The sequence below is a fragment of the Phialemonium atrogriseum genome (genome assembly GCF_030411735.1).
Source record: "Phialemonium atrogriseum strain 8032-3 unplaced genomic scaffold QBC33scaffold_34, whole genome shotgun sequence".
NCBI classification, from domain to species: Eukaryota; Fungi; Ascomycota; class Sordariomycetes; order Cephalothecales; family Cephalothecaceae; genus Phialemonium; species Phialemonium atrogriseum.
In genome coordinates, this window is record NW_026848171.1 from 68171 (window position 1) to 85499 (window position 17329).

At 57.4% G+C, this 17329-nt stretch overlaps 5 protein-coding genes across 5 annotated transcripts; 3 read left to right on the plus strand and 2 right to left on the minus strand.

The window, feature by feature from the left end:
• Window positions 1–308: 308 nt before the first annotated feature.
• QBC33DRAFT_460086 (maintenance of telomere capping protein 1) lies at window positions 309–1999 on the plus strand (the record flags this gene model as incomplete). Its single annotated transcript, XM_060424960.1, has 2 exons — window positions 309–897; window positions 1002–1999. The coding sequence occupies 2 exons, from the start codon at window positions 309–311 to the stop codon at window positions 1997–1999; spliced, it is 1587 nt and encodes a 528-aa protein (XP_060279314.1).
• Window positions 2000–4615: 2616 nt separating this feature from the next.
• QBC33DRAFT_480167 (amidohydrolase 3) lies at window positions 4616–7191 on the plus strand. Its single transcript, XM_060425324.1, has one exon. The coding sequence runs from the start codon at window positions 5080–5082 to the stop codon at window positions 6793–6795; it is 1716 nt and encodes a 571-aa protein (XP_060279315.1). The 5' UTR covers window positions 4616–5079; the 3' UTR covers window positions 6796–7191.
• Window positions 6996–7931, minus strand: QBC33DRAFT_459967 (uncharacterized protein; the record flags this gene model as incomplete). The annotated part of the gene is made up of 1 exon (XM_060424955.1): window positions 6996–7931. One exon carries the CDS (start codon window positions 7929–7931, stop codon window positions 6996–6998), a length of 936 nt encoding a protein of 311 aa, XP_060279316.1.
• Window positions 7932–9321: 1390 nt separating this feature from the next.
• On the minus strand, window positions 9322–11627 carry QBC33DRAFT_581244 (Pkinase-domain-containing protein; the record flags this gene model as incomplete). Its single annotated transcript, XM_060431256.1, has 5 exons — window positions 9322–10381; window positions 10446–10690; window positions 10791–10844; window positions 10996–11483; window positions 11588–11627. 5 exons carry the CDS (start codon window positions 11625–11627, stop codon window positions 9322–9324), a joined length of 1887 nt encoding a protein of 628 aa, XP_060279317.1.
• A 2391-nt stretch (window positions 11628–14018) lies between these two features.
• Window positions 14019–15524, plus strand: QBC33DRAFT_581245 (uncharacterized protein; the record flags this gene model as incomplete). Its single annotated transcript, XM_060431257.1, has 1 exon — window positions 14019–15524. One exon carries the CDS (start codon window positions 14019–14021, stop codon window positions 15522–15524), a length of 1506 nt encoding a protein of 501 aa, XP_060279318.1.
• Window positions 15525–17329: the final 1805 nt, after the last annotated feature.

Consider the following 17329-nt stretch of genomic DNA (forward strand, 5'->3'; position numbering starts at 1 on the left):
GGAAATGCCATCCAGCCAATCATTCTGCACCCAGAACAGAAGCACACCTGTGCCAGGCTAGCTTGTTTCCAGCTTAGCCGCATTGCTAATTGCTCGTGACGCAGTGTTGTCGGGAGCTTGGATGCTCCTTCTCAACCTAGAAGCCACTTCCAACGTCAACTCGTTAGCCATCACCGACGCTTTACGCGCCGTCTTCGTCCTCTGATCCCAAGCACGCACTCCTCGGCGTCTTCTAGCTTGTCCCGGCGACGTCTGGACAGGTTTTCGGCACAATACTGTCTACTTTGGCCACGTAATCCGCCCATATCATGGCGAGCAAACGATCTAAAGCCGCCCCCACTGACGATGAGTTTGGCGATCTCTTCGAGGGGATCGGGGATGAGAAGACTGTTAAGAAGCCTCCCAAGTCCAAGGCCTCCGGCACTGCTGCCAAGGGGAAGAAGGACGAAACTGAGCAAGACATCCTCGCGGAACTGGAGAACCAGCTTGTGGACGAGAAGCCGTCGCGACCCCATACACCCCGCATCAGAGAGACTGCTCCCAAGGGATCTCCAGCCAAGCGAACCTCGACCAACACTCCGCCTCCCCATGCTGACAGACTCTCCGAGGAGAGATCTCTGAATGTGGCACGTAAGTCCGGAGAGAGCACCCGATCATACCACGCCAGCTTCACTCCCAGTGCCACCAGCTCCGAGCTCCACGAGGCCGAGAAGAAAGGCAGCACCGAACAGGCCGCCGCGGCCTCGGGCGGTGGCGGCTGGTGGGGAAGCATCCTCACTTCTGCCTCGGCTGCGATGAAGCAGGCCGAAGCAGCAGTGAAGGAAATCCAACACAACGAGGAGGCAAAGAGGTGGGCGGACCAGGTCCGCGGTAATGTTGGCACCTTGAGAGGCTTTGGTAATTCCACTCCTGTTTCTTCCAGTTCATAAGCATTATTTACCTCCCTATCAAACTACCAAACCGTTATTGTGAGCAGCGTCTAACACCCTTCGCTTCTCCAGGTGACGAGCTTCGACACCGCGCCCTCCCAACCTTCACGAACATCCTGCACACCCTCGCTCCGCCGATCGCCTCCCACGAGCGCCTCCTCATCCACATCACGCACGACATCGTCGGCTATCCGTCCCTCGACCCGCTCATCTACAGCGTCTTCAACCGCGTCATGGCGCAGGTCGAGGGCGGCGACCTCATGGTCATCCAGCGCGGCCACGAGTCCACCTTCCGCAGCCCGACGTCGGAGAAGCCGGCCGGATCCTTCTTCTCGGGCACACAATCCACCGCCGGCTGGCACGACGGGCCCTGGTGGCGCCAGGCCGACGTGCCGCGCGACCTCGGCCTCGTCAAGGGCCTGACCGAGGGCACCAAGTTGTGTCGCGCCAGCGCCGAGGCCTACGCCAACGACTACTTCGCCTCCCACGGCGGCATCGAGGGCGCGCGCCACAGGGCCCTGGAGCCGTTCAGCGAGAGCAACCCCGTGCGCACCTCGGATCTGTTCCTGGCCGTGCAGGCCGTGGGCGTGGACGTGGACGGGGCGCTATTCGTGGGGAGCACCGTCGACGAGAAGGAGAAGGAGGCGTCGGCCGTGCTGGAGGGCGAGGACGCCGACGAGATGGTCTGCTTCGCCATCTACGTCCTGGACCCCGTCCACGAGATCCAGTATTCCGCTGTCAGCCAGTCCTTCCCCGCCAAGTGGATCCGGTGGCTCGACGCCCCGGCCCCGCTGACGCCCGCGAGCGGAGACGAGGGTGACTTACCCGAGGAGGCGGACAGGGTCCCCGAGGAGATAAGGGAGATCGTCGACAGCGGCGGGGTTGACCCCCGTGAATGGGTCGCCGAGTGGGTCGAGGAGGCGCTGAACTTGTCAGTGGGGGTTGTGGCGCAGAGATATGTTGCCCGTAGAATGGGAGTCGGAGAGGGCGGCATCGGGAAGGGGAAGCAGAAGGTCGAGGCCCTTGTCCAGGAAGGCGGCGGCGAGGCTGCTCGGGCTGGGCTGATCTGATTCCCCGGCGTTCACTACTATGCCTCCATTTTTGCTCCCTGATTTGCTAGTTTGGTTGTTGTTTTCTTTCCCCTGCTGTTTCCTTTGGCTCCCCTTTCCCAAATACTCTTTTCCACCACCGCGTTGGAAGATGGAGTTAGATATGGTAATGATGGCCATTACTACGCCACTATGTGCTTGGCAAAATGAATCTTGTCCGACTTGACCAGCTTGGGAGCTCGTCTGTCACATGGGATTTTATCGCGCCGCACTATATTGGCTACAGAGGTTCAATGACAATGATTTGACTTTCCATCCTGTCAGGCAGTTGTCCTATGGAATATGGAACGCAACTACCAGGCTCTGCCCCGCTGGACTTGTAGCTTGAACCGAGTGGTCTTGTCATAGATCCGAGGATGGTTGGGCATACGTCCTATGTACGTGTAACAGAAGTGGGTAGTCACCCAGGCAGGGCCTCTATCCATCCCTGACAGCCAATGACCAAGTTCAAAATCCGGTTACCGGCCACCATACACGCTCATGAGCATAGGTAAACAGCGCAATGTTGGTCAGGAAGCAACTTGCCCAGGGGCAAGGAAAGGCGCCGGGTTAACGGACATGCCGGTTCCAGCACCCCAATGGCAACAATACACAGGCGCAATATCATAAAGAGGTTAATCTACAGCACCTGGGTAGCTCTCCAGATATTTGCTGCATATCTTTTAAGAGATTCCTCATCGAAAATGTTGTCTGCCTCGGGTGGGACTGGCGGTCCAAGAAAAAGGTCCGCGAATCCCAGTCGGAGACCGCTGGTAACCTTGTACGACGCTGGATTGAATCGATTAGGATCTGTATCGCCGATTCCAGATCATGACGCTTCCATCGTGGTCAAAGGTTGGCAAATCGCTCGAAGAGGTCGTTGACCCCTGTAACGTTAAGGGTAAGAGGATCTAGGAGAAAAGAAGGTATCGTTAGCTTGGGTTGTTTTCCTTGGGAGGAAGAGCTTACCTGGCGATACTGTCAGTGCCAACATAATGGAGCGAAGGCTCTGATCGTATCGTCATGGAGTGTTGCCGCGTTCGAGGGAAGGAAGAGAAGGCGGACGCGTTGGTGTTGGTGGGGGAAATGGGATTGGGCGGATAGGGGGTCTGTGCGAAGGTGCAAACACGTGGGGCCAGGTGGCTGTTGCTGTCAATTGGGATTGACCGGCCCAATAATTAGCACCTACAACACCCAAACCGCCTGCCCACAGCCAATGATTTCTCAAAGGCTGGATCAATAGCAGAACCTCAATCATGGATCTATTAGAAAATGGAGACCCCGAGTCAAGCATAACCGAGCATGGACCTGGGACAGATTCGAGAAGATCTGCGTACCTGCTGAAACGCTCCCTTGTAGTGTGGACACTATCGTTCAGCCTTGCCAGGGCAAGGTCTGTCTTGCCTATTCGCAGTCTCTGAAAAGCCAACAGCCATACCACGGTTGCCTTAGCCAAGCTGAAAGATCGGCTGGGCTTCGTCGGTCTGGCCAAATTTTCCAGGGTATCTATTTCGCGTCATTGTCCTCGCAGTTGTGGACAGAGCAGGTCAGCCATTGCTCTCGTCCTTCTCAACGGCCACGCTACTCAGGTATTCTACCGCGCTCTTTGGTAGGTATAGTCCTTCTTGCTTATCCCAGTGCTCTTTTTTAACGGTAGTTCTCCCTGGGAAGTCGGGGGTGCTGTGTGTCTACCTAGGCTTAACCGTCTCCAGGGATAGCTGTTTCTACGGGAAAGCTTTTCTGTAGTTGGTTGAAAAACTTGACTTCCTATGATGGGGAAATTTGGGTTATCATATTTGGTGTTGAGCTGTCACTGAAAGAGTCCCATAATTGGGGGTAGGTTGGCGAGTAAGTTCATAAATACTCGATTCTGCGATTTCCGCTCAATAAATCGGTCCCCTCCCTCTTTTCTCTCTCTTAACTCTGCTCCTAACTTGATGTCAAAGCTGCTGTTTAGTGACACAAAAACGGCATTCGTTGCTTGTATGTTGTTAACCGAAGTAAACAAGGAAAGAGTCAACTGGAAGTATCACAAGGTGGGCATCAAAGAATATAAATATGGAGAAGGCTATAGAAGGGACCTGTTCAGCAGTTAATCGTTCAACTCAAATATGAGCAAGATTATATCCTTCAGCCGCTACCAAATTGGACGGCCACATGGAGCATACATCGTCCACACCAGATCTCACGCTCTTCTCCCCTACAAGACACACCGACTGGTTCTCCCATACGTTGCACAGCAGGACCGAGGACAAGACACTCATCCTTTCGGAAGTCCCGAGCTCTGTGAGGGTGGTGGTTTTCGGTATATCTCGCCCAGCTAGTTTCAAAATCTCTCCGAGTCAGAGTCCGTAGCTCGAGGTTGAATAATCTTGGGCGTCTCAATTTTTGCTGCCATGTAACTAAAAGAACTTGGGTCTCCATAGGTTCAGCAGGCCTAGCCCCACTGACGACGGCCACAGCATAGGCAGGTACTTGTACCTACCTATTCATCACATTGTCACGATGTGTGGCTGCAAAGACCTGAACAGTGCCATCCTAGAAGGTGGCCTGTGCTCTGGGCTTCAGCTTTCGACCTCGTCATTTAATTAGAAAGACATTCCTTCTAATGGCGCAATGGAATCAACGCCAAATCACGACATAGCCCAGCCATGACCGCACAGCATCATGGTATCATGGTGATCAAGAAGGCAGCCAGCTTCGTGGATGACATTATCTACCAAATAGGTACCTAATAAGTCCGTACATCAGCTGTCACTTGGCATGTTCAACACTAGCCCGACTCCGGTTGGCGTCGGGATTCTTCTTGGGCAGGATTGTCAATGTCTGGCGAGATCGGAGTGGGGGATCCATCTGGACATCGCCTGGTACCACCATACTGCGCCATGATTGTGTTCTTGTTCGTTGTTCTACTCTATTTAGAACCAAAACGTGATCCATTACCGCATGCCTGGCAACCCGTCGTCCAAGTTGCTCCATACTAGCTTTGCTCCAAAGTCCATTGCAGGAACCAAGCCAGTAGTGGCTAGGTAGCATTTCGGTTGCCCAACCAATAGATCGCCATGGCGGGGAGCAGCAGCAGCAGCACTACCACCCTCTTCACCAACGGCAAGATCTTTCTATCCGGTGTCGAGCCCGGGACCAACCCCTTCCCCAATCAACCGCCGACCTTCGCCGAGAGCCTCCTGATCCGGGACTCGACCATCGCCTTCGTCGGAGCCTCCGACTCCCCCGCCGTGAAAGATGCGCTCGCGCTCGCCGCCGCGGGGACGGAGGTCGCGGTCGTCGACCTGGCCGGCAAGACCATCCTGCCGGGCTTCATCGACGGGCACATGCACCTGATGCTGCTGGGCCAGTCCCTTCAGAAGCTCGACCTCGGGCACTGCAAGGACCTCGCCGACATCCAGGCCACCATATCAGCCCACGCGGCGGCCAACCCGCACCTCCCGCGCATCCTCTGCCGCGGCTGGATGCACTCCATGACGCCCGGCGGCGTGACGGCGCGCGACCTCGACGGCGTCGACCCGCTCGGCCGCGCCGTCCTCGTCGACACCAAGGACCTGCACAGCACGTGGGCCAACACCGCCGCCGTGGCCGCCCTCGGCGCCGACGCCTGGCCCGACGTCGTCGGCGGCGTCATCCAGCGGGACGCCGACGGCCGCGCCGACGGCCTCTTCAGCGAGGCCGCCAACATCACCTACGTCTGGCCGTACCTCACCGCCACCGCCAGCCTCGCCGACCGCGCCGCCGCCGTCCGCGCCGCCGTGCGCGCCTACCACGCCGAGGGCTACACGGGCATGATCGACATGGCCATGGACGAGGGCGGCTGGGAGGCGCTGCTGCACGCCGCCACTGCGGAGGAGAGCCCCCTGCCCATGCGCGTCGCCGCCTACTGGCTGATCAAGCCCATGGAGACCGACGCCGAGACCCTGGTGCAAGTGGACCGGGCCGCCGAGCTAGCGGCGCAGTACAACGCCCAAACCAGCCCGGACTGCCGCATCGTGGGCATCAAGGTGATCTGCGACGGCATCATCGACGCCTGCACGGCTGGTCTGACGGAGCCGTACCTGAGCGGCGTCGGCGCCGCCAACGACAGCTCAGACCTTCTTCACCCGGCACCCCTCTGGCCCGCCGACCGCCTCGCCCCCGTAGTCCGGCGCGCCACCGAGCTGGGCCTCCAGATCGCGCTGCACGCTATCGGCGACGCGACGATCAGCATGGTGGCCGACATCCTGGGCGCGCACGCGTCGCCGGCCCGGCGCCCGCGCATGGAGCACATCGAGCTGCCGTCCCGCCACGACGCCGCTCGCCTCGGCGCCCTGGGCATCACGGCGTCGGTGCAGCCCGTGCACGCCGACCCGGCCATCCTGCGGGCCTGGCCGCGCCTGCTGGGCGAGGCGCGCTGCGCGCGCGCGTTCCCGTACCGCGAGTTCGCCGACGGGGGCGCGCCCCTCGCCCTCGGCTCCGACAGCCCCACGGCGCCGCACGCGCCGCTGGGGAACGTCTACGTCGGCACCACGAGGAGGTCGTACCGCGAGCCGGCGCTGGGTACGGCGGTCAACGCGCACTTTGCGCTCGGGCTGTGCGAGGCCGTCGCGGCGGCGACGGAGGGGGCGGCGTATAGCTGCTTCGATGAGGGGAGGACGGGCCGGCTGGTTGAGGGGCTCAAGGCTGACTTTGTTGTCGTCGACATGCAGTGGGAGAAGACTAGGCTGTTGGAGGCGCGGATCGAGCAGACTTGGTTCGACGGGAAGAAGGTCTGGGACTGCGAGGGTTGAAGGTTATGAGACACCTACCATTTTTGATCATGATGCCGATAACGACGACGATGATGGTCTGTGAACTGCGATGATCAACACTTTGGGCAAATCGAAGCGTGACCTGATGGTGTTTCTTTTCTTTGTGTCTTCTTCTGCTTCTCTGGATATACCCACCAGCTGCTGGCCAGGCTGCAGTGAATGTCCCCGTATCCCACTTTTCACCTGTAGTACCGCCGCGGCCAGATGTTCATCGCCGTCTTCAACCCATCGCCAAGCGGTAGTCCCGCGTGCATCGTCCTCATGTCCCCCGTCCCGTTGGGATGCAAGTTGACCCAGAAGATGGCATTCCCCGCCACCGGCCGGAACGCCAGCCCGCCGTCCTCGTGCGCCCTCCACAGCGGCAGCGACCGCCCCTCCTCCTCCCCCCTGCCCTCACCCTCCTCCACCTCGCCTCCCCATATCTCGTCGCCCCACGGGCTCGGCGGGGCGGCCCCCTCCACGAACGGGAAGTGCGTCTCCCCCCCGGTGCAGTTATCCTGCAGGATGGCGAAGAAGCTAGCGAGGCGGTTCCACTTGCGCGAGTCGCCGGTCCCCACCGACTGGCGCGGCGAGTCGTACCAGTCGTGGTGCAGGTTGAACCTCTGGCCGGCGGCGCTGTAGCGGACCAGCTGGGTGGGCCCCATCTCGTCCCAGCCGTCGCGCATCATGGTCCCCATGAAGCGGCGGGCGCGGGCCAGGACGCACTCGACGACCGGGTCGTTGCCCGGCAGGCCGGCCGAGCTGGACGTGCGGTCCTTTGTGCGCAGCTCGCGCCCGTGCTTGATCACCTCCGAGGGGGCGAAGAGGGGCTCCGCTGTCGAGAGGAGGGATGACGTCTCGACTGGCGTGAGGAGGGAGTGGATGTAAACGACGAGGGGGTCGAGGGAGACGAGCTCCGTCTTGTAGGAGTGGCTGGTATCGCAGACAAAGGGCGGAGGTTCGGTCTCCGTCTCGGCGGTCTTGAGGAAGGGGATGGGGAAGGCGTAGTCTGGCATTTGCAGGTCGGGGACGAGGGAGAGCAAGGGGGCCGACAGCTTGACGACGTATGGGAAGGAGATGGCGAGCAGCGCCGAGCCCGCCGAGAGCCCGGCGACTTTGGCCAAGTTGCTCGGCATTGCGATAGTGACAACGGAACGGGGTATAATCAACAACGGACTTGCAACTGCTTCCTCTTTTTTCAGGGTCACGTCATTGGATAGGTACGAGATGTGAAGGCAACCGGGCAAAGAACAGTTGAAGCAGGCAGACACATAGATAACAGACTAAAATTAAAAGAGAGAAAAGGAAAAGAGGGGAGGGAGGCAACGCGACAGACTGGCTTCCTCAACAAGCCCAGCAGCAAACTAAGGGGTGTTCCCATCTCCCATCCCACGCTGGAACTTGGGGTTCCGAGAGCCACCAAGGGTATGCATGGGCACTGGGGCAGCTCAAATGCCGATTCACGTTACACACACCATGAACGGCGTTTCTCGATTCGGGGATAAGAATGGAGGCTGCCATCTCGTTGGTTCGGTGAACATAGCCGATGTGACTGGCAGACGCGTACATACACACCTTAAATCATGCCCGCTCAGCCATTGGCCCATGAGAGTGATACCATCACCAGTTTAACATGCCAAGCTTCCAAAACAAATTCCTGGTCGCAATGCGCAAGGGCGGATAAATGCTGGGTGGGGTGATCGCTTAGCAGTGCTAAGCGATCACTTAGCACTGCATTTGCCCCACCCCGGGGGTCCGCAGTCGGAAGCGTAGCCGAGACGGTGGGCAAGTTCGGGACCAGCCTCGCCGTTGTCCTTCTCTGGTCAAATTCTCCGTCGGGTTGCGGCCCGCAAAGAAAGCGCGCCGGGAATCCTTCGTTTTGCGGCCTGCCTCCCGTGGATGTTGACTATAAAATGATTCACTCCCCGAAATACTTGACCCCCTTTTCGTTCGGCGTCGTTGCTTCGTCTTCGGACCCAGAGACTCTCTGCTTCCAGTAGCCAGCCTTGGCTTGGTTAGACAGACCCCGCTGGAGACGATCACAGGGCAAACGATGAACGCAGACAAGAAGACTGGATCGGAATTTAAAGAATTTTTTATATTCTTAAAATAAAATAAAATCAAGAGACAAAATGTGCCGACATGTCATGGACGACAAGGCAAGGCTATCTCACAAAATACCCAACCCAAACGACCGATAGCTGTGCGGGTAGCAAACGAAGAACAAGGGGAAATATAATTGAAACACGGTGACGTGACTGTAGGTAGTCCCTTGGACCTAATCGTCACAGTCGTCGCCGAGGCTTGCAGGCGGTGTCAGCAAGGAGGAGCAGGCGCCTAGGCCACAGACATGCAGACATACAGAAGACATGTGTGCCATTTTGCTGTTCGACACCTTGCCTTGTGACGGATCCAGCCTACACGGCGCTGAGGTGGTTGTCAGCCGCGCTGTCTTTCTGCCCCCGGCTCGCCCCGAGTCTGCGTTTCGTCACGACTCTTTTCTCCTGGCGCCGTCGCCGGGCGCTCCTATGCGACCCTGGCCGCACGCCGGCCGAGGATGCTCGCGTTGCCCATGTTGAGCTCGAACGCGCCTTTCTGCTTCTGCCTGTCCTTGACTTGTTGCCTGGCCGCGGCAGCGACTGCGGCCGAGTGCTGGCCGTAACCCTTAGTCTCGTGCCGTTCCCGGTCTCGGCCGCGACGCTGGTCCTCGTCGTCCCGCGCGGTTGCATTGTCTCGAATATTTGCGTTGCGCATCACCTGCTCGATCCCCGTGTCTTTCTGGGCGCCGAAATCCGAATCCGAATCCTCGTCTTCGTCATCCTCGTCAACCACCTCGCTGAGTCCAGTGAGGCGGGACGGTGCGACACCGGCAGCCTTGGCACCGATCTGCTTGCGAAGCTTGCCTTCCTCTTCTTGTCGATGCACCGCGTAACTGATATCGAACACCTCCCGCAAGTTGACGGCGGCAGGCGACCGGAAGTCGTACCGCTTCTCGCCATCGACGAGCTTGGAAGCGTCAAAGGCGCGAAGCATGCCATTCGGCCCCATCACGTCCTTCTTGTCCACACGGGGACTGGGTCCCGAGAAACAGATCCAGGGGTGGTTGAGGAACTCTTTGATCGTGTATCGCTTTTCGGGATCGACCGTCAGGAGGTGTGAGATGAGGTCCTTGGCCGAGCTGCTGATATCGTCCCACCACGGTGAGAGGAAGGTGAACTGGCCCTTGGCGACTTTCTCCGTCAGGACTTCGATGCTCTCGTCATAGAACGGGGGAAATCCGCAGAGGAGCGTGTAGAGCACGCAGCCGAGTGCCCAGGTGTCGACCGACTTGGAGTACCGCTCGTCTTTCACAATCTCGGGTGCCGTATAGCCCACTGTGCCACACGGTGTCATGGTTTGAGTGTCCCAGACTACCTTGGACAGGCCGAAATCCGCAATCTTGATCCGCCCAATCCCGCCTGCTCCGACGTTCGGCACGAATTCGCCTTCGTCGACCTTGTCCTCGTCTCCCGGCGCCTTGGGCTTTGGGTGCTTGGCCGGCACGAACGGTATTGGCTCGAACAGGATGTTCTCCGGCTTGATGTCCCTGCATCGAGTCGAGTTAGCGCCGACAGTCCCCTACGTGTCTCTCGGAGGGGTTTCAAGCTTACCGATGAACGACGCCCCTCTCCTCGTGTAGGTACTCCAGGGCTTTTGCCACTTGTGTAATGACATGCCTCGACAGCTCTTCGCTAAAGTACGTGAGTCTGACGATCTGGTGGAAGAGTTCTCCGCCGGGAGCCAGCTCAAGAATGATGTAATAGTATTGGGGCGACTCGGCGAAGTCGATCAGTTTAATGATATTGGGGTGGTCTAGTTGACGCATGATCTGCACCTCTTTGAGGATATTTGCCCTCTGTTAAAAGCAAGTCGTATTAGCAACTGCGATTGTCAATGCTTGCCAGCAGGTGACAGAAAAGCAAGCCTCAAACGGAAAGGAAAGGAAGGTCTCTCGCCTCTGCAGCTCTGGGAGCTTTTGGCTTGAAGTCCGGATGGAGAAGCTTATGTCCCTAGAAACGGTACCCAGTTGGTAAAGGGAAACTTAAAACAAATAAAGGAAAGGAGGAGCGAGGAAAAGGATAGACTATCAAGGAAGGGAACTCTTGTTGGGGAGCAAGGTTGCTTGCCCCAGAGTCCAGAGTTCCCCAGTCTGCCACGTACCTGCATGTTGTTCATCTCAAACTTGCGGACGACCTTGATTGCGACCTCCCCAGCTCCGCCTTCCACGTCGCGCGCGCGGTAGACGTTGCTGAAGGCTCCATCGCCCATCTTCTCGACGAGTTCCCACCGCTCCAGGCCCGGATACCTTGGGAATTTGCCTCGGCTGGCATTCTCTTCGGCAACCAGCTTTGCGATGTTGTGGTCGTCAAGCCGCTGGTTCTTGGCCTTGGAGATAGATTGGCCTGCCTCGACATGGTGAGCGGCGGCGTGGCCGGCCTGGGCGGCACGGTTCTGGGCACCACCGGGTGCCGCCGCGGAGAAAGCGTCAGGGACTGCTTGGTGGTGGCCAGCAGGTGCATGTCCAAAGACGGGTTCCGATACGTTGGGCGCAGTGTGTCTTTGCGGAAGAGGTTGTTCCTGCTGGGGTGGGGAGTTGTCTCGCTTCACCCGTGGCTGCTCATCGGGATTACCTCCTCGAGCTTGCTTTCCTGTCGGGCGAGGGTCGAGATCAGCCGATCCGAAGCAAACGGCGACACAAGGAGATATGCGCAAGTAGAACTGCAGGGGTACCCGGGGACGCAACAGCACATACCATGACGGATGAAGTTTTTGAGCTGCTGCATTGTCGACATGCTGCCGGCTGGATGCTCCGGGGCACGAGAGATACTCTGGGTGCTAAGAAGTTACGAGGCAGGGGGAATGTAGTGCGTTAAGGTACGTTGTGGAGGCACATATGAACAAGGGGGAGGAACAGAAGGTAGGGTAGGGAAGAAAGGTAGTGGGTAGTTGGGAAGGTAGATAGGTGAAGTGGAAGTGGGAAAGAGAGGCGATGTTTCAGAGTCGAGAGTGCAGGCCTATTGACGGCGATGACGGAAACCGTGGTCAATCCTCAGCAATGACGAGCGTCGGAAAAGCAGCGTTGAGGTTGGACCCCGGTGGAACCTGATGATAAATACGGGAGCGGGAGCGGCAAGTTGAGGTCACCGTGGCTGCACAATACCGAACCAAGGCACTGGTGGTCTTAGGCGGGTTGAGATGAAGGATGGAATGCTGACGGGTGTTGATTGCCAGGACGCCCTCTGTGGCAAAGAAAGCCGACAAGGTAACAGGGTGACAGAGCGAGTCGGCGGTCACTACTGCAGCTTCATTTACTTCCGATAGCTGACTGCTGCGACAAGCGGGCCTCTTCCACCTATTCGGATGGGATTGGTGATTTGCGGCTCACGCGGGTTGTGTCATCGTTCATCATAGGGGGGGAAATGAATGGTAAGTTGAGGCGGGGGCAAAAAAAAACGAAAAATAGGTTAGTTGAAGGGAGAGGTGCTGCTCGCTAACCCGGGAAATAGGTGGGTCTAGGTGTTTGTCCTCGAGGTAAGGCGAGAATCAAATCTGCGTGCCTCGCGACCGAGATGGAGTAAATGAGATGCGTGCCTGGAGGGTCGTCGAGGAGATGAAGGCCCGGCGACAACGGGAAGGAAAGTTTGAAGAGAAAAGGCACTTCGAAAATCAAGAAAGCTGGGTCAAGCAAGGCGCCTGGGAATCCCACCTCTAGCGCACTATGGCAGGTGGGTGCGACAGCGGCTTGGCAGGGAAGAGACGGGCAACCCCGGACGATAATGACGTAGTTTGCAGCGTCATCCCTCCTCTGGTGTCTTGGCCCTCTTGAGCGATGCAATAGCGCATGACTGGTTCACTGTTAGTGCAGTGCAGTCACGAGTACAGGGTTGTATAAATAAAGTACCTAGGCGCCTACCCTGATGACGGGTCGCCAATCTCAGGGTTTAGATAATCCAATGTGATCAGCTGAGGCAGGTACCACGGACAAGCTGAAGGGATCCATGCCGCGATCCATTACCTTCCAGGTTCCTTACCAACCTGACATGGAAGTGTGTACCAATGTAGAACTAGCTGAGCACTAGGCTGAGGAGGCTGAGCGCCTAACAAAAAAAACACCAAAAACCCAAGAACGGGCTCGGGGTGATGAGTGTGCCCGGATCCCGGCACGCTGAGTATGCCTAGGGTAGTGCCCGGGCGCTATCTATGACTCAGGTGGATACCTACAGATATGCGTACAGTCAACGGCGACTGGCATTTTGCCAAAGGACCCTATTCATTTTCCACGTTTTCGGCTTCCCTTTTGGAGATGGCTTGGCTTGGCTCGAATACCTACGAATACCAACAGAGTACACAGATGCCGCCAATTACTGATTGATCCTCATCTGCGACCCTCGACGGTGACATAATTCTCTTTGGTCCGACCCATTCCTTCTAGCTGAGGCTTTTGGTGTGGTCATCGCAGGATCCCGTCCATCGTTTCCGTTCCCGGCGCCCTGTCCCGTCGCGGTGCCTTGTTTGAAGGTCCAGGCCTGGGAAGAGGCTCCGGCTCCCCGTCCGGAGCAGATGCGCCCCTGCAGGTCGACATGGTGATGTGCAATACTGCGCACTATTGTAAACCTAAGGGTACTAGGTAATAGGACGCTGACGTCATAAGCCATCCCCGCCATTTGCCTTCCTTTACCACAGTAAATTGCTGCTTGTTATAGCGTGTCCTAGCGCGTCCTGCCTCGCGAGGCGAAATTTTCAAATTCCGCGCCTGGGTGCCCATCTTCCGCTGCAACCTGGGACTCGGGCGGAATTATCAGAAATTATCTAAAGGCATGTACGAGTTTAAGCGTACGCCTACCGACGCCCCCAACCAGAATTTGTGCCTTTTCCTTCGGCTTTTCAACTTCCAGCGGTCCATCGACAATGCGGAGATCTTCCGACGGCCTGAGATGCCTGGCCCCTTGCGTAGATAGTGTCCACTGGTGCACTATACATAGGTAGTTGTGCATAAGGCTACCTATCAGGTCTGCCGGTGCATAACTAGGTACCCAGCTAAGCAGCACCCAATATGGACTGATTTGTGGCGCACTTTCATGGATCTTTTTGACAAGTTTTTGCCCTCCCGCAAAACAAGAGTTGAGCCCAACCAGCCGCCATCGCGCGTGAGGACGAAGGAAGTCGGTCTCCCCTTCGGCAATATGGATTCGTATGACATAATCATCATCGGCGCCGGGCTCAGCGGCATCAACTCGGCATACCGGCTCCAGACCGAGCTACCCGGCCACAGCTTCCTCATTCTCGAGTCACGGGATTCCATCGGCGGCACATGGGGCTTCTGGAAATACCCCGGCGTCCGCTCCGATAGCGCCATGGGCGTGTTCGGCCTTTCGTGGTACCCGTGGCCGCACGACACCAACATGGGAGACGCACATCTGATCAGGGACTACATCGAGGATGCCGCTGCCTCGCGCGGCATCGACTCCAAGATCCGCTTCGGCCATCGCGTCGCCGGCATGTCGTGGAGCAGCGAGGAGCAGAGATGGACGCTGAGCGTCACCGCTTCCGGCCCTTCCGGCCTGGACGGTGCTGGAAAGAGGGAGTTCTCGCTCAGCGCCAAGTGGGTGATCAACTGCGGCGGGTATTACAACTACGAGAAGCCCCTGCCGGTGGTGATTCCAGGCATTGAGAAGTTCAAGGGCGAGGTGGTGCACCCGCAGTTCTGGGGCGACGAGATCGACCATGCGGGGAAGGAGATCGTCGTCATCGGCTCCGGGGCTACCGCCGTCACCTTATTGCCGGCCCTCGCCGAGACGGCCGCAAGTGTGACGATATTGCAGCGGAGCCCGTCGTATGTCTTCAGCCTCGACGGCAAGGATAGCACAATCACCTTTCTCCGGAGGTGGCTGCCCTCGCGATGGGCTTCGACAATCAACTGGTGGCGGACCATGATATCCGAGATTTTTTTCGTCTCTGTCTTGGCGAACTTCCCCAACCTTGGAAGGATGTTGATCAGGTATGCGACGAAGAAGCAGCTGCCCCCGGGCTTGGATGTGGACAAGCACTTCAATCCGCGATACAACCCGCTCGACCAGCGCCTCTGCCTGTGCCCGGACGGCAACTTCTTCGAGGCCCTCCGAAAGCCCCACTGTGACATCGTCACCGACACCATCGAGACCGTGACCGAGACGGGCATCCTAACCACGTCGGGCTGCACCCTTAAGGCAGACATGATCGTCACGGCGACGGGCCTGCTCATGGGCCTGCTCGGCGGCCTCGAGGTGACCATCGACGGCGAGCGCGTGTCGGAGCGCATCGCCGAGCGCTACTGCTGGCACAGCAGCATGCTCGAGGGCATACCCAACACGGGCACCGTGGCCGGCTACACGGCGTCGACCTGGACGCCCGGCGCCGACGCGCACGTGCGCATGCTGATCAGGGTCATCAAGCACATGGACCGCGTCGGCGCCACGTCCGCAGTGCCCTTCATCGACCCGGAGCGGAGGAAGTCCTTCCCGCAGAAGCCGGCGGTGACCAACAGCTCGACCTACATCGTCAGCGCCAAGGATAGGCTGCCCATCGTTGCGGACGTGGGGCCGTGGAGGAACGGCAAGAGCTGGTTGGCGGATATGTGGCAGCTGAGGTTTGGGAGCGTGACTGACGGGATGAGGTATACCGTGCCGGAGGGCAAGGCGAAGGGGGATTAAGAGAGGGGGGACCTGTTCGAATTAGGTGCTGGTCTTGCCACTTCTGGGCACGGATTTATCTAATTAATATTTACTCAAGTGCGTGGGCTGGTTAGAATAGAAGATAGCGCGTTATTTTGCCATGATCACCCCCGAGAAAATGACTCGGCGTCTAAATAATGGTCCACTATTCCCGTGTTCCGGTTGAGAAAGGACCGCTGGATTCCGTCACCCGAGGGCCACTTGAACGATCTCCGTGCAGAGGATTCCACAACACCAGAAGATCTTATCGGGAGGGGGTTGAGAACTCGGGGAGGCGGTGACGAAGTCAATAAAGCGCCTCCATCATCATCAGGGGAAGCAAGAAACAGGATTTCTCGATCAATACGTCATCTTCCGGGGCCGAAGGTGGACTCGGTAGCATCGTGAACGCGATGATCATCAGCGACCGACCACTCACAGCATCCGCGGCGGCGTGTCAAATGCACACCATCTCTAGACTTGATCTCGGTTAACAATTGATTCCCCCTTCTATCTCAAATGCTGTCCGAGTGAGTCTGATATAACTTGTGGCGAGACTCTAGAGCTTGGCAACTTGCACAGACACCGCGTTGTACGGGGCTAATCTTCCGGATTGAACAGTCCCGCAACTGGTAGCCGCCGTTGCCACTAGGTTGGTGTCCCGGAGGGATGTGCAGTATGACGCCTTGAAATCGCAAAGTTTAGAGTTACGACGGTCGTGAAATCAGCCCCCAACGCAAACAGCGTCTGAGTCAAAAGAAGAAAGGGCCATGAACGATCAGCCCGCCAGGTCTAGACCACCTTGAAATGCCGGCAAAGCTCCAGCCCGGAGATTCAGCCAAGTTCTTGTCTCCAAACAAGTTTGTTGTCGTGCCAAATTAATTACCACGTGTATCACAGCTCCCTCGTGCAGTCGATTTGCCCATTGTCTTGCCAGCCCGTCAAGACCCGCAGAACAGTCCAGACGCTCTTCCAAGTCAGTGACACAGCAATGGTCGAGCGCCTCCAGCCCGAACTCGGGAGGCGTTGCTCTGGTTTCAGCTCGCTGCTGGCCAGGAGGACCCTGTGGCTGTATGTTATCCACTAATTCTGAGGTTCTGCCAAGCTTCCTAAGATCCAGTATGACGACTTACACGAACGAGAGGGCGGGCCGCGAGATACGAGGATACGCTATCGGTGGTCCGTCTGTTGATAATTGGCAGACAAAACCAAGGCGCTGGTTTACATGTACGGGACGGAAACATTTGCGGGCCCCCTTGCCTGGCTTGGCAAGAGGTCTGGACTTGGTTCTGTCAAGGTTCCCCTGAGAGGTCGTTGGAGTTGGATAGGGCTCTGCATGTCTCACATGTGGGTTTGTGGGGTTTAGGTGGGGTTCGGTCCGAATCTTGGCTGCTTCGATACCTTTGTCAGCTAACAATTCTTTTTTTTACGATTGTTGCCCTTGCATTTACTTATCGTTGCTTCCTTTTTCCAAGACCTGCTGCATCATGGCGCCAAATAATATCAACCAAGGTGCGAACGTGTCCGATCTTGAGAAAATCCAAAAGACGTTGATGGGTTTATGATATGGAACAAGCTCAATGGGCAAGCATCATACTCTTCCCATTCATTGTAAAGGTGGAATATTTACTCCTTGTCATTGTTCTCCATTGCTACTATTTTCTCGGTTGCAAACAGAACAACCCATTGTGCTAGGTGGAGCGAAATGCAAGGGGACGGTAATGATAGTAGGAGACGAAAAGAAGAAAATCAGAGGGGGAAAATAAAAATAAAAAACAATTACCCTCCGCCGCCAGTTCGTTTAG

Excerpts from the sequence above, each read along its gene's own strand:
- QBC33DRAFT_480167 (XM_060425324.1), top strand. The coding sequence starts at position 5,080 with ATGGCGGGGAGCAGCAGCAGCAGCACTACCACCCTCTTCACCAACGGC.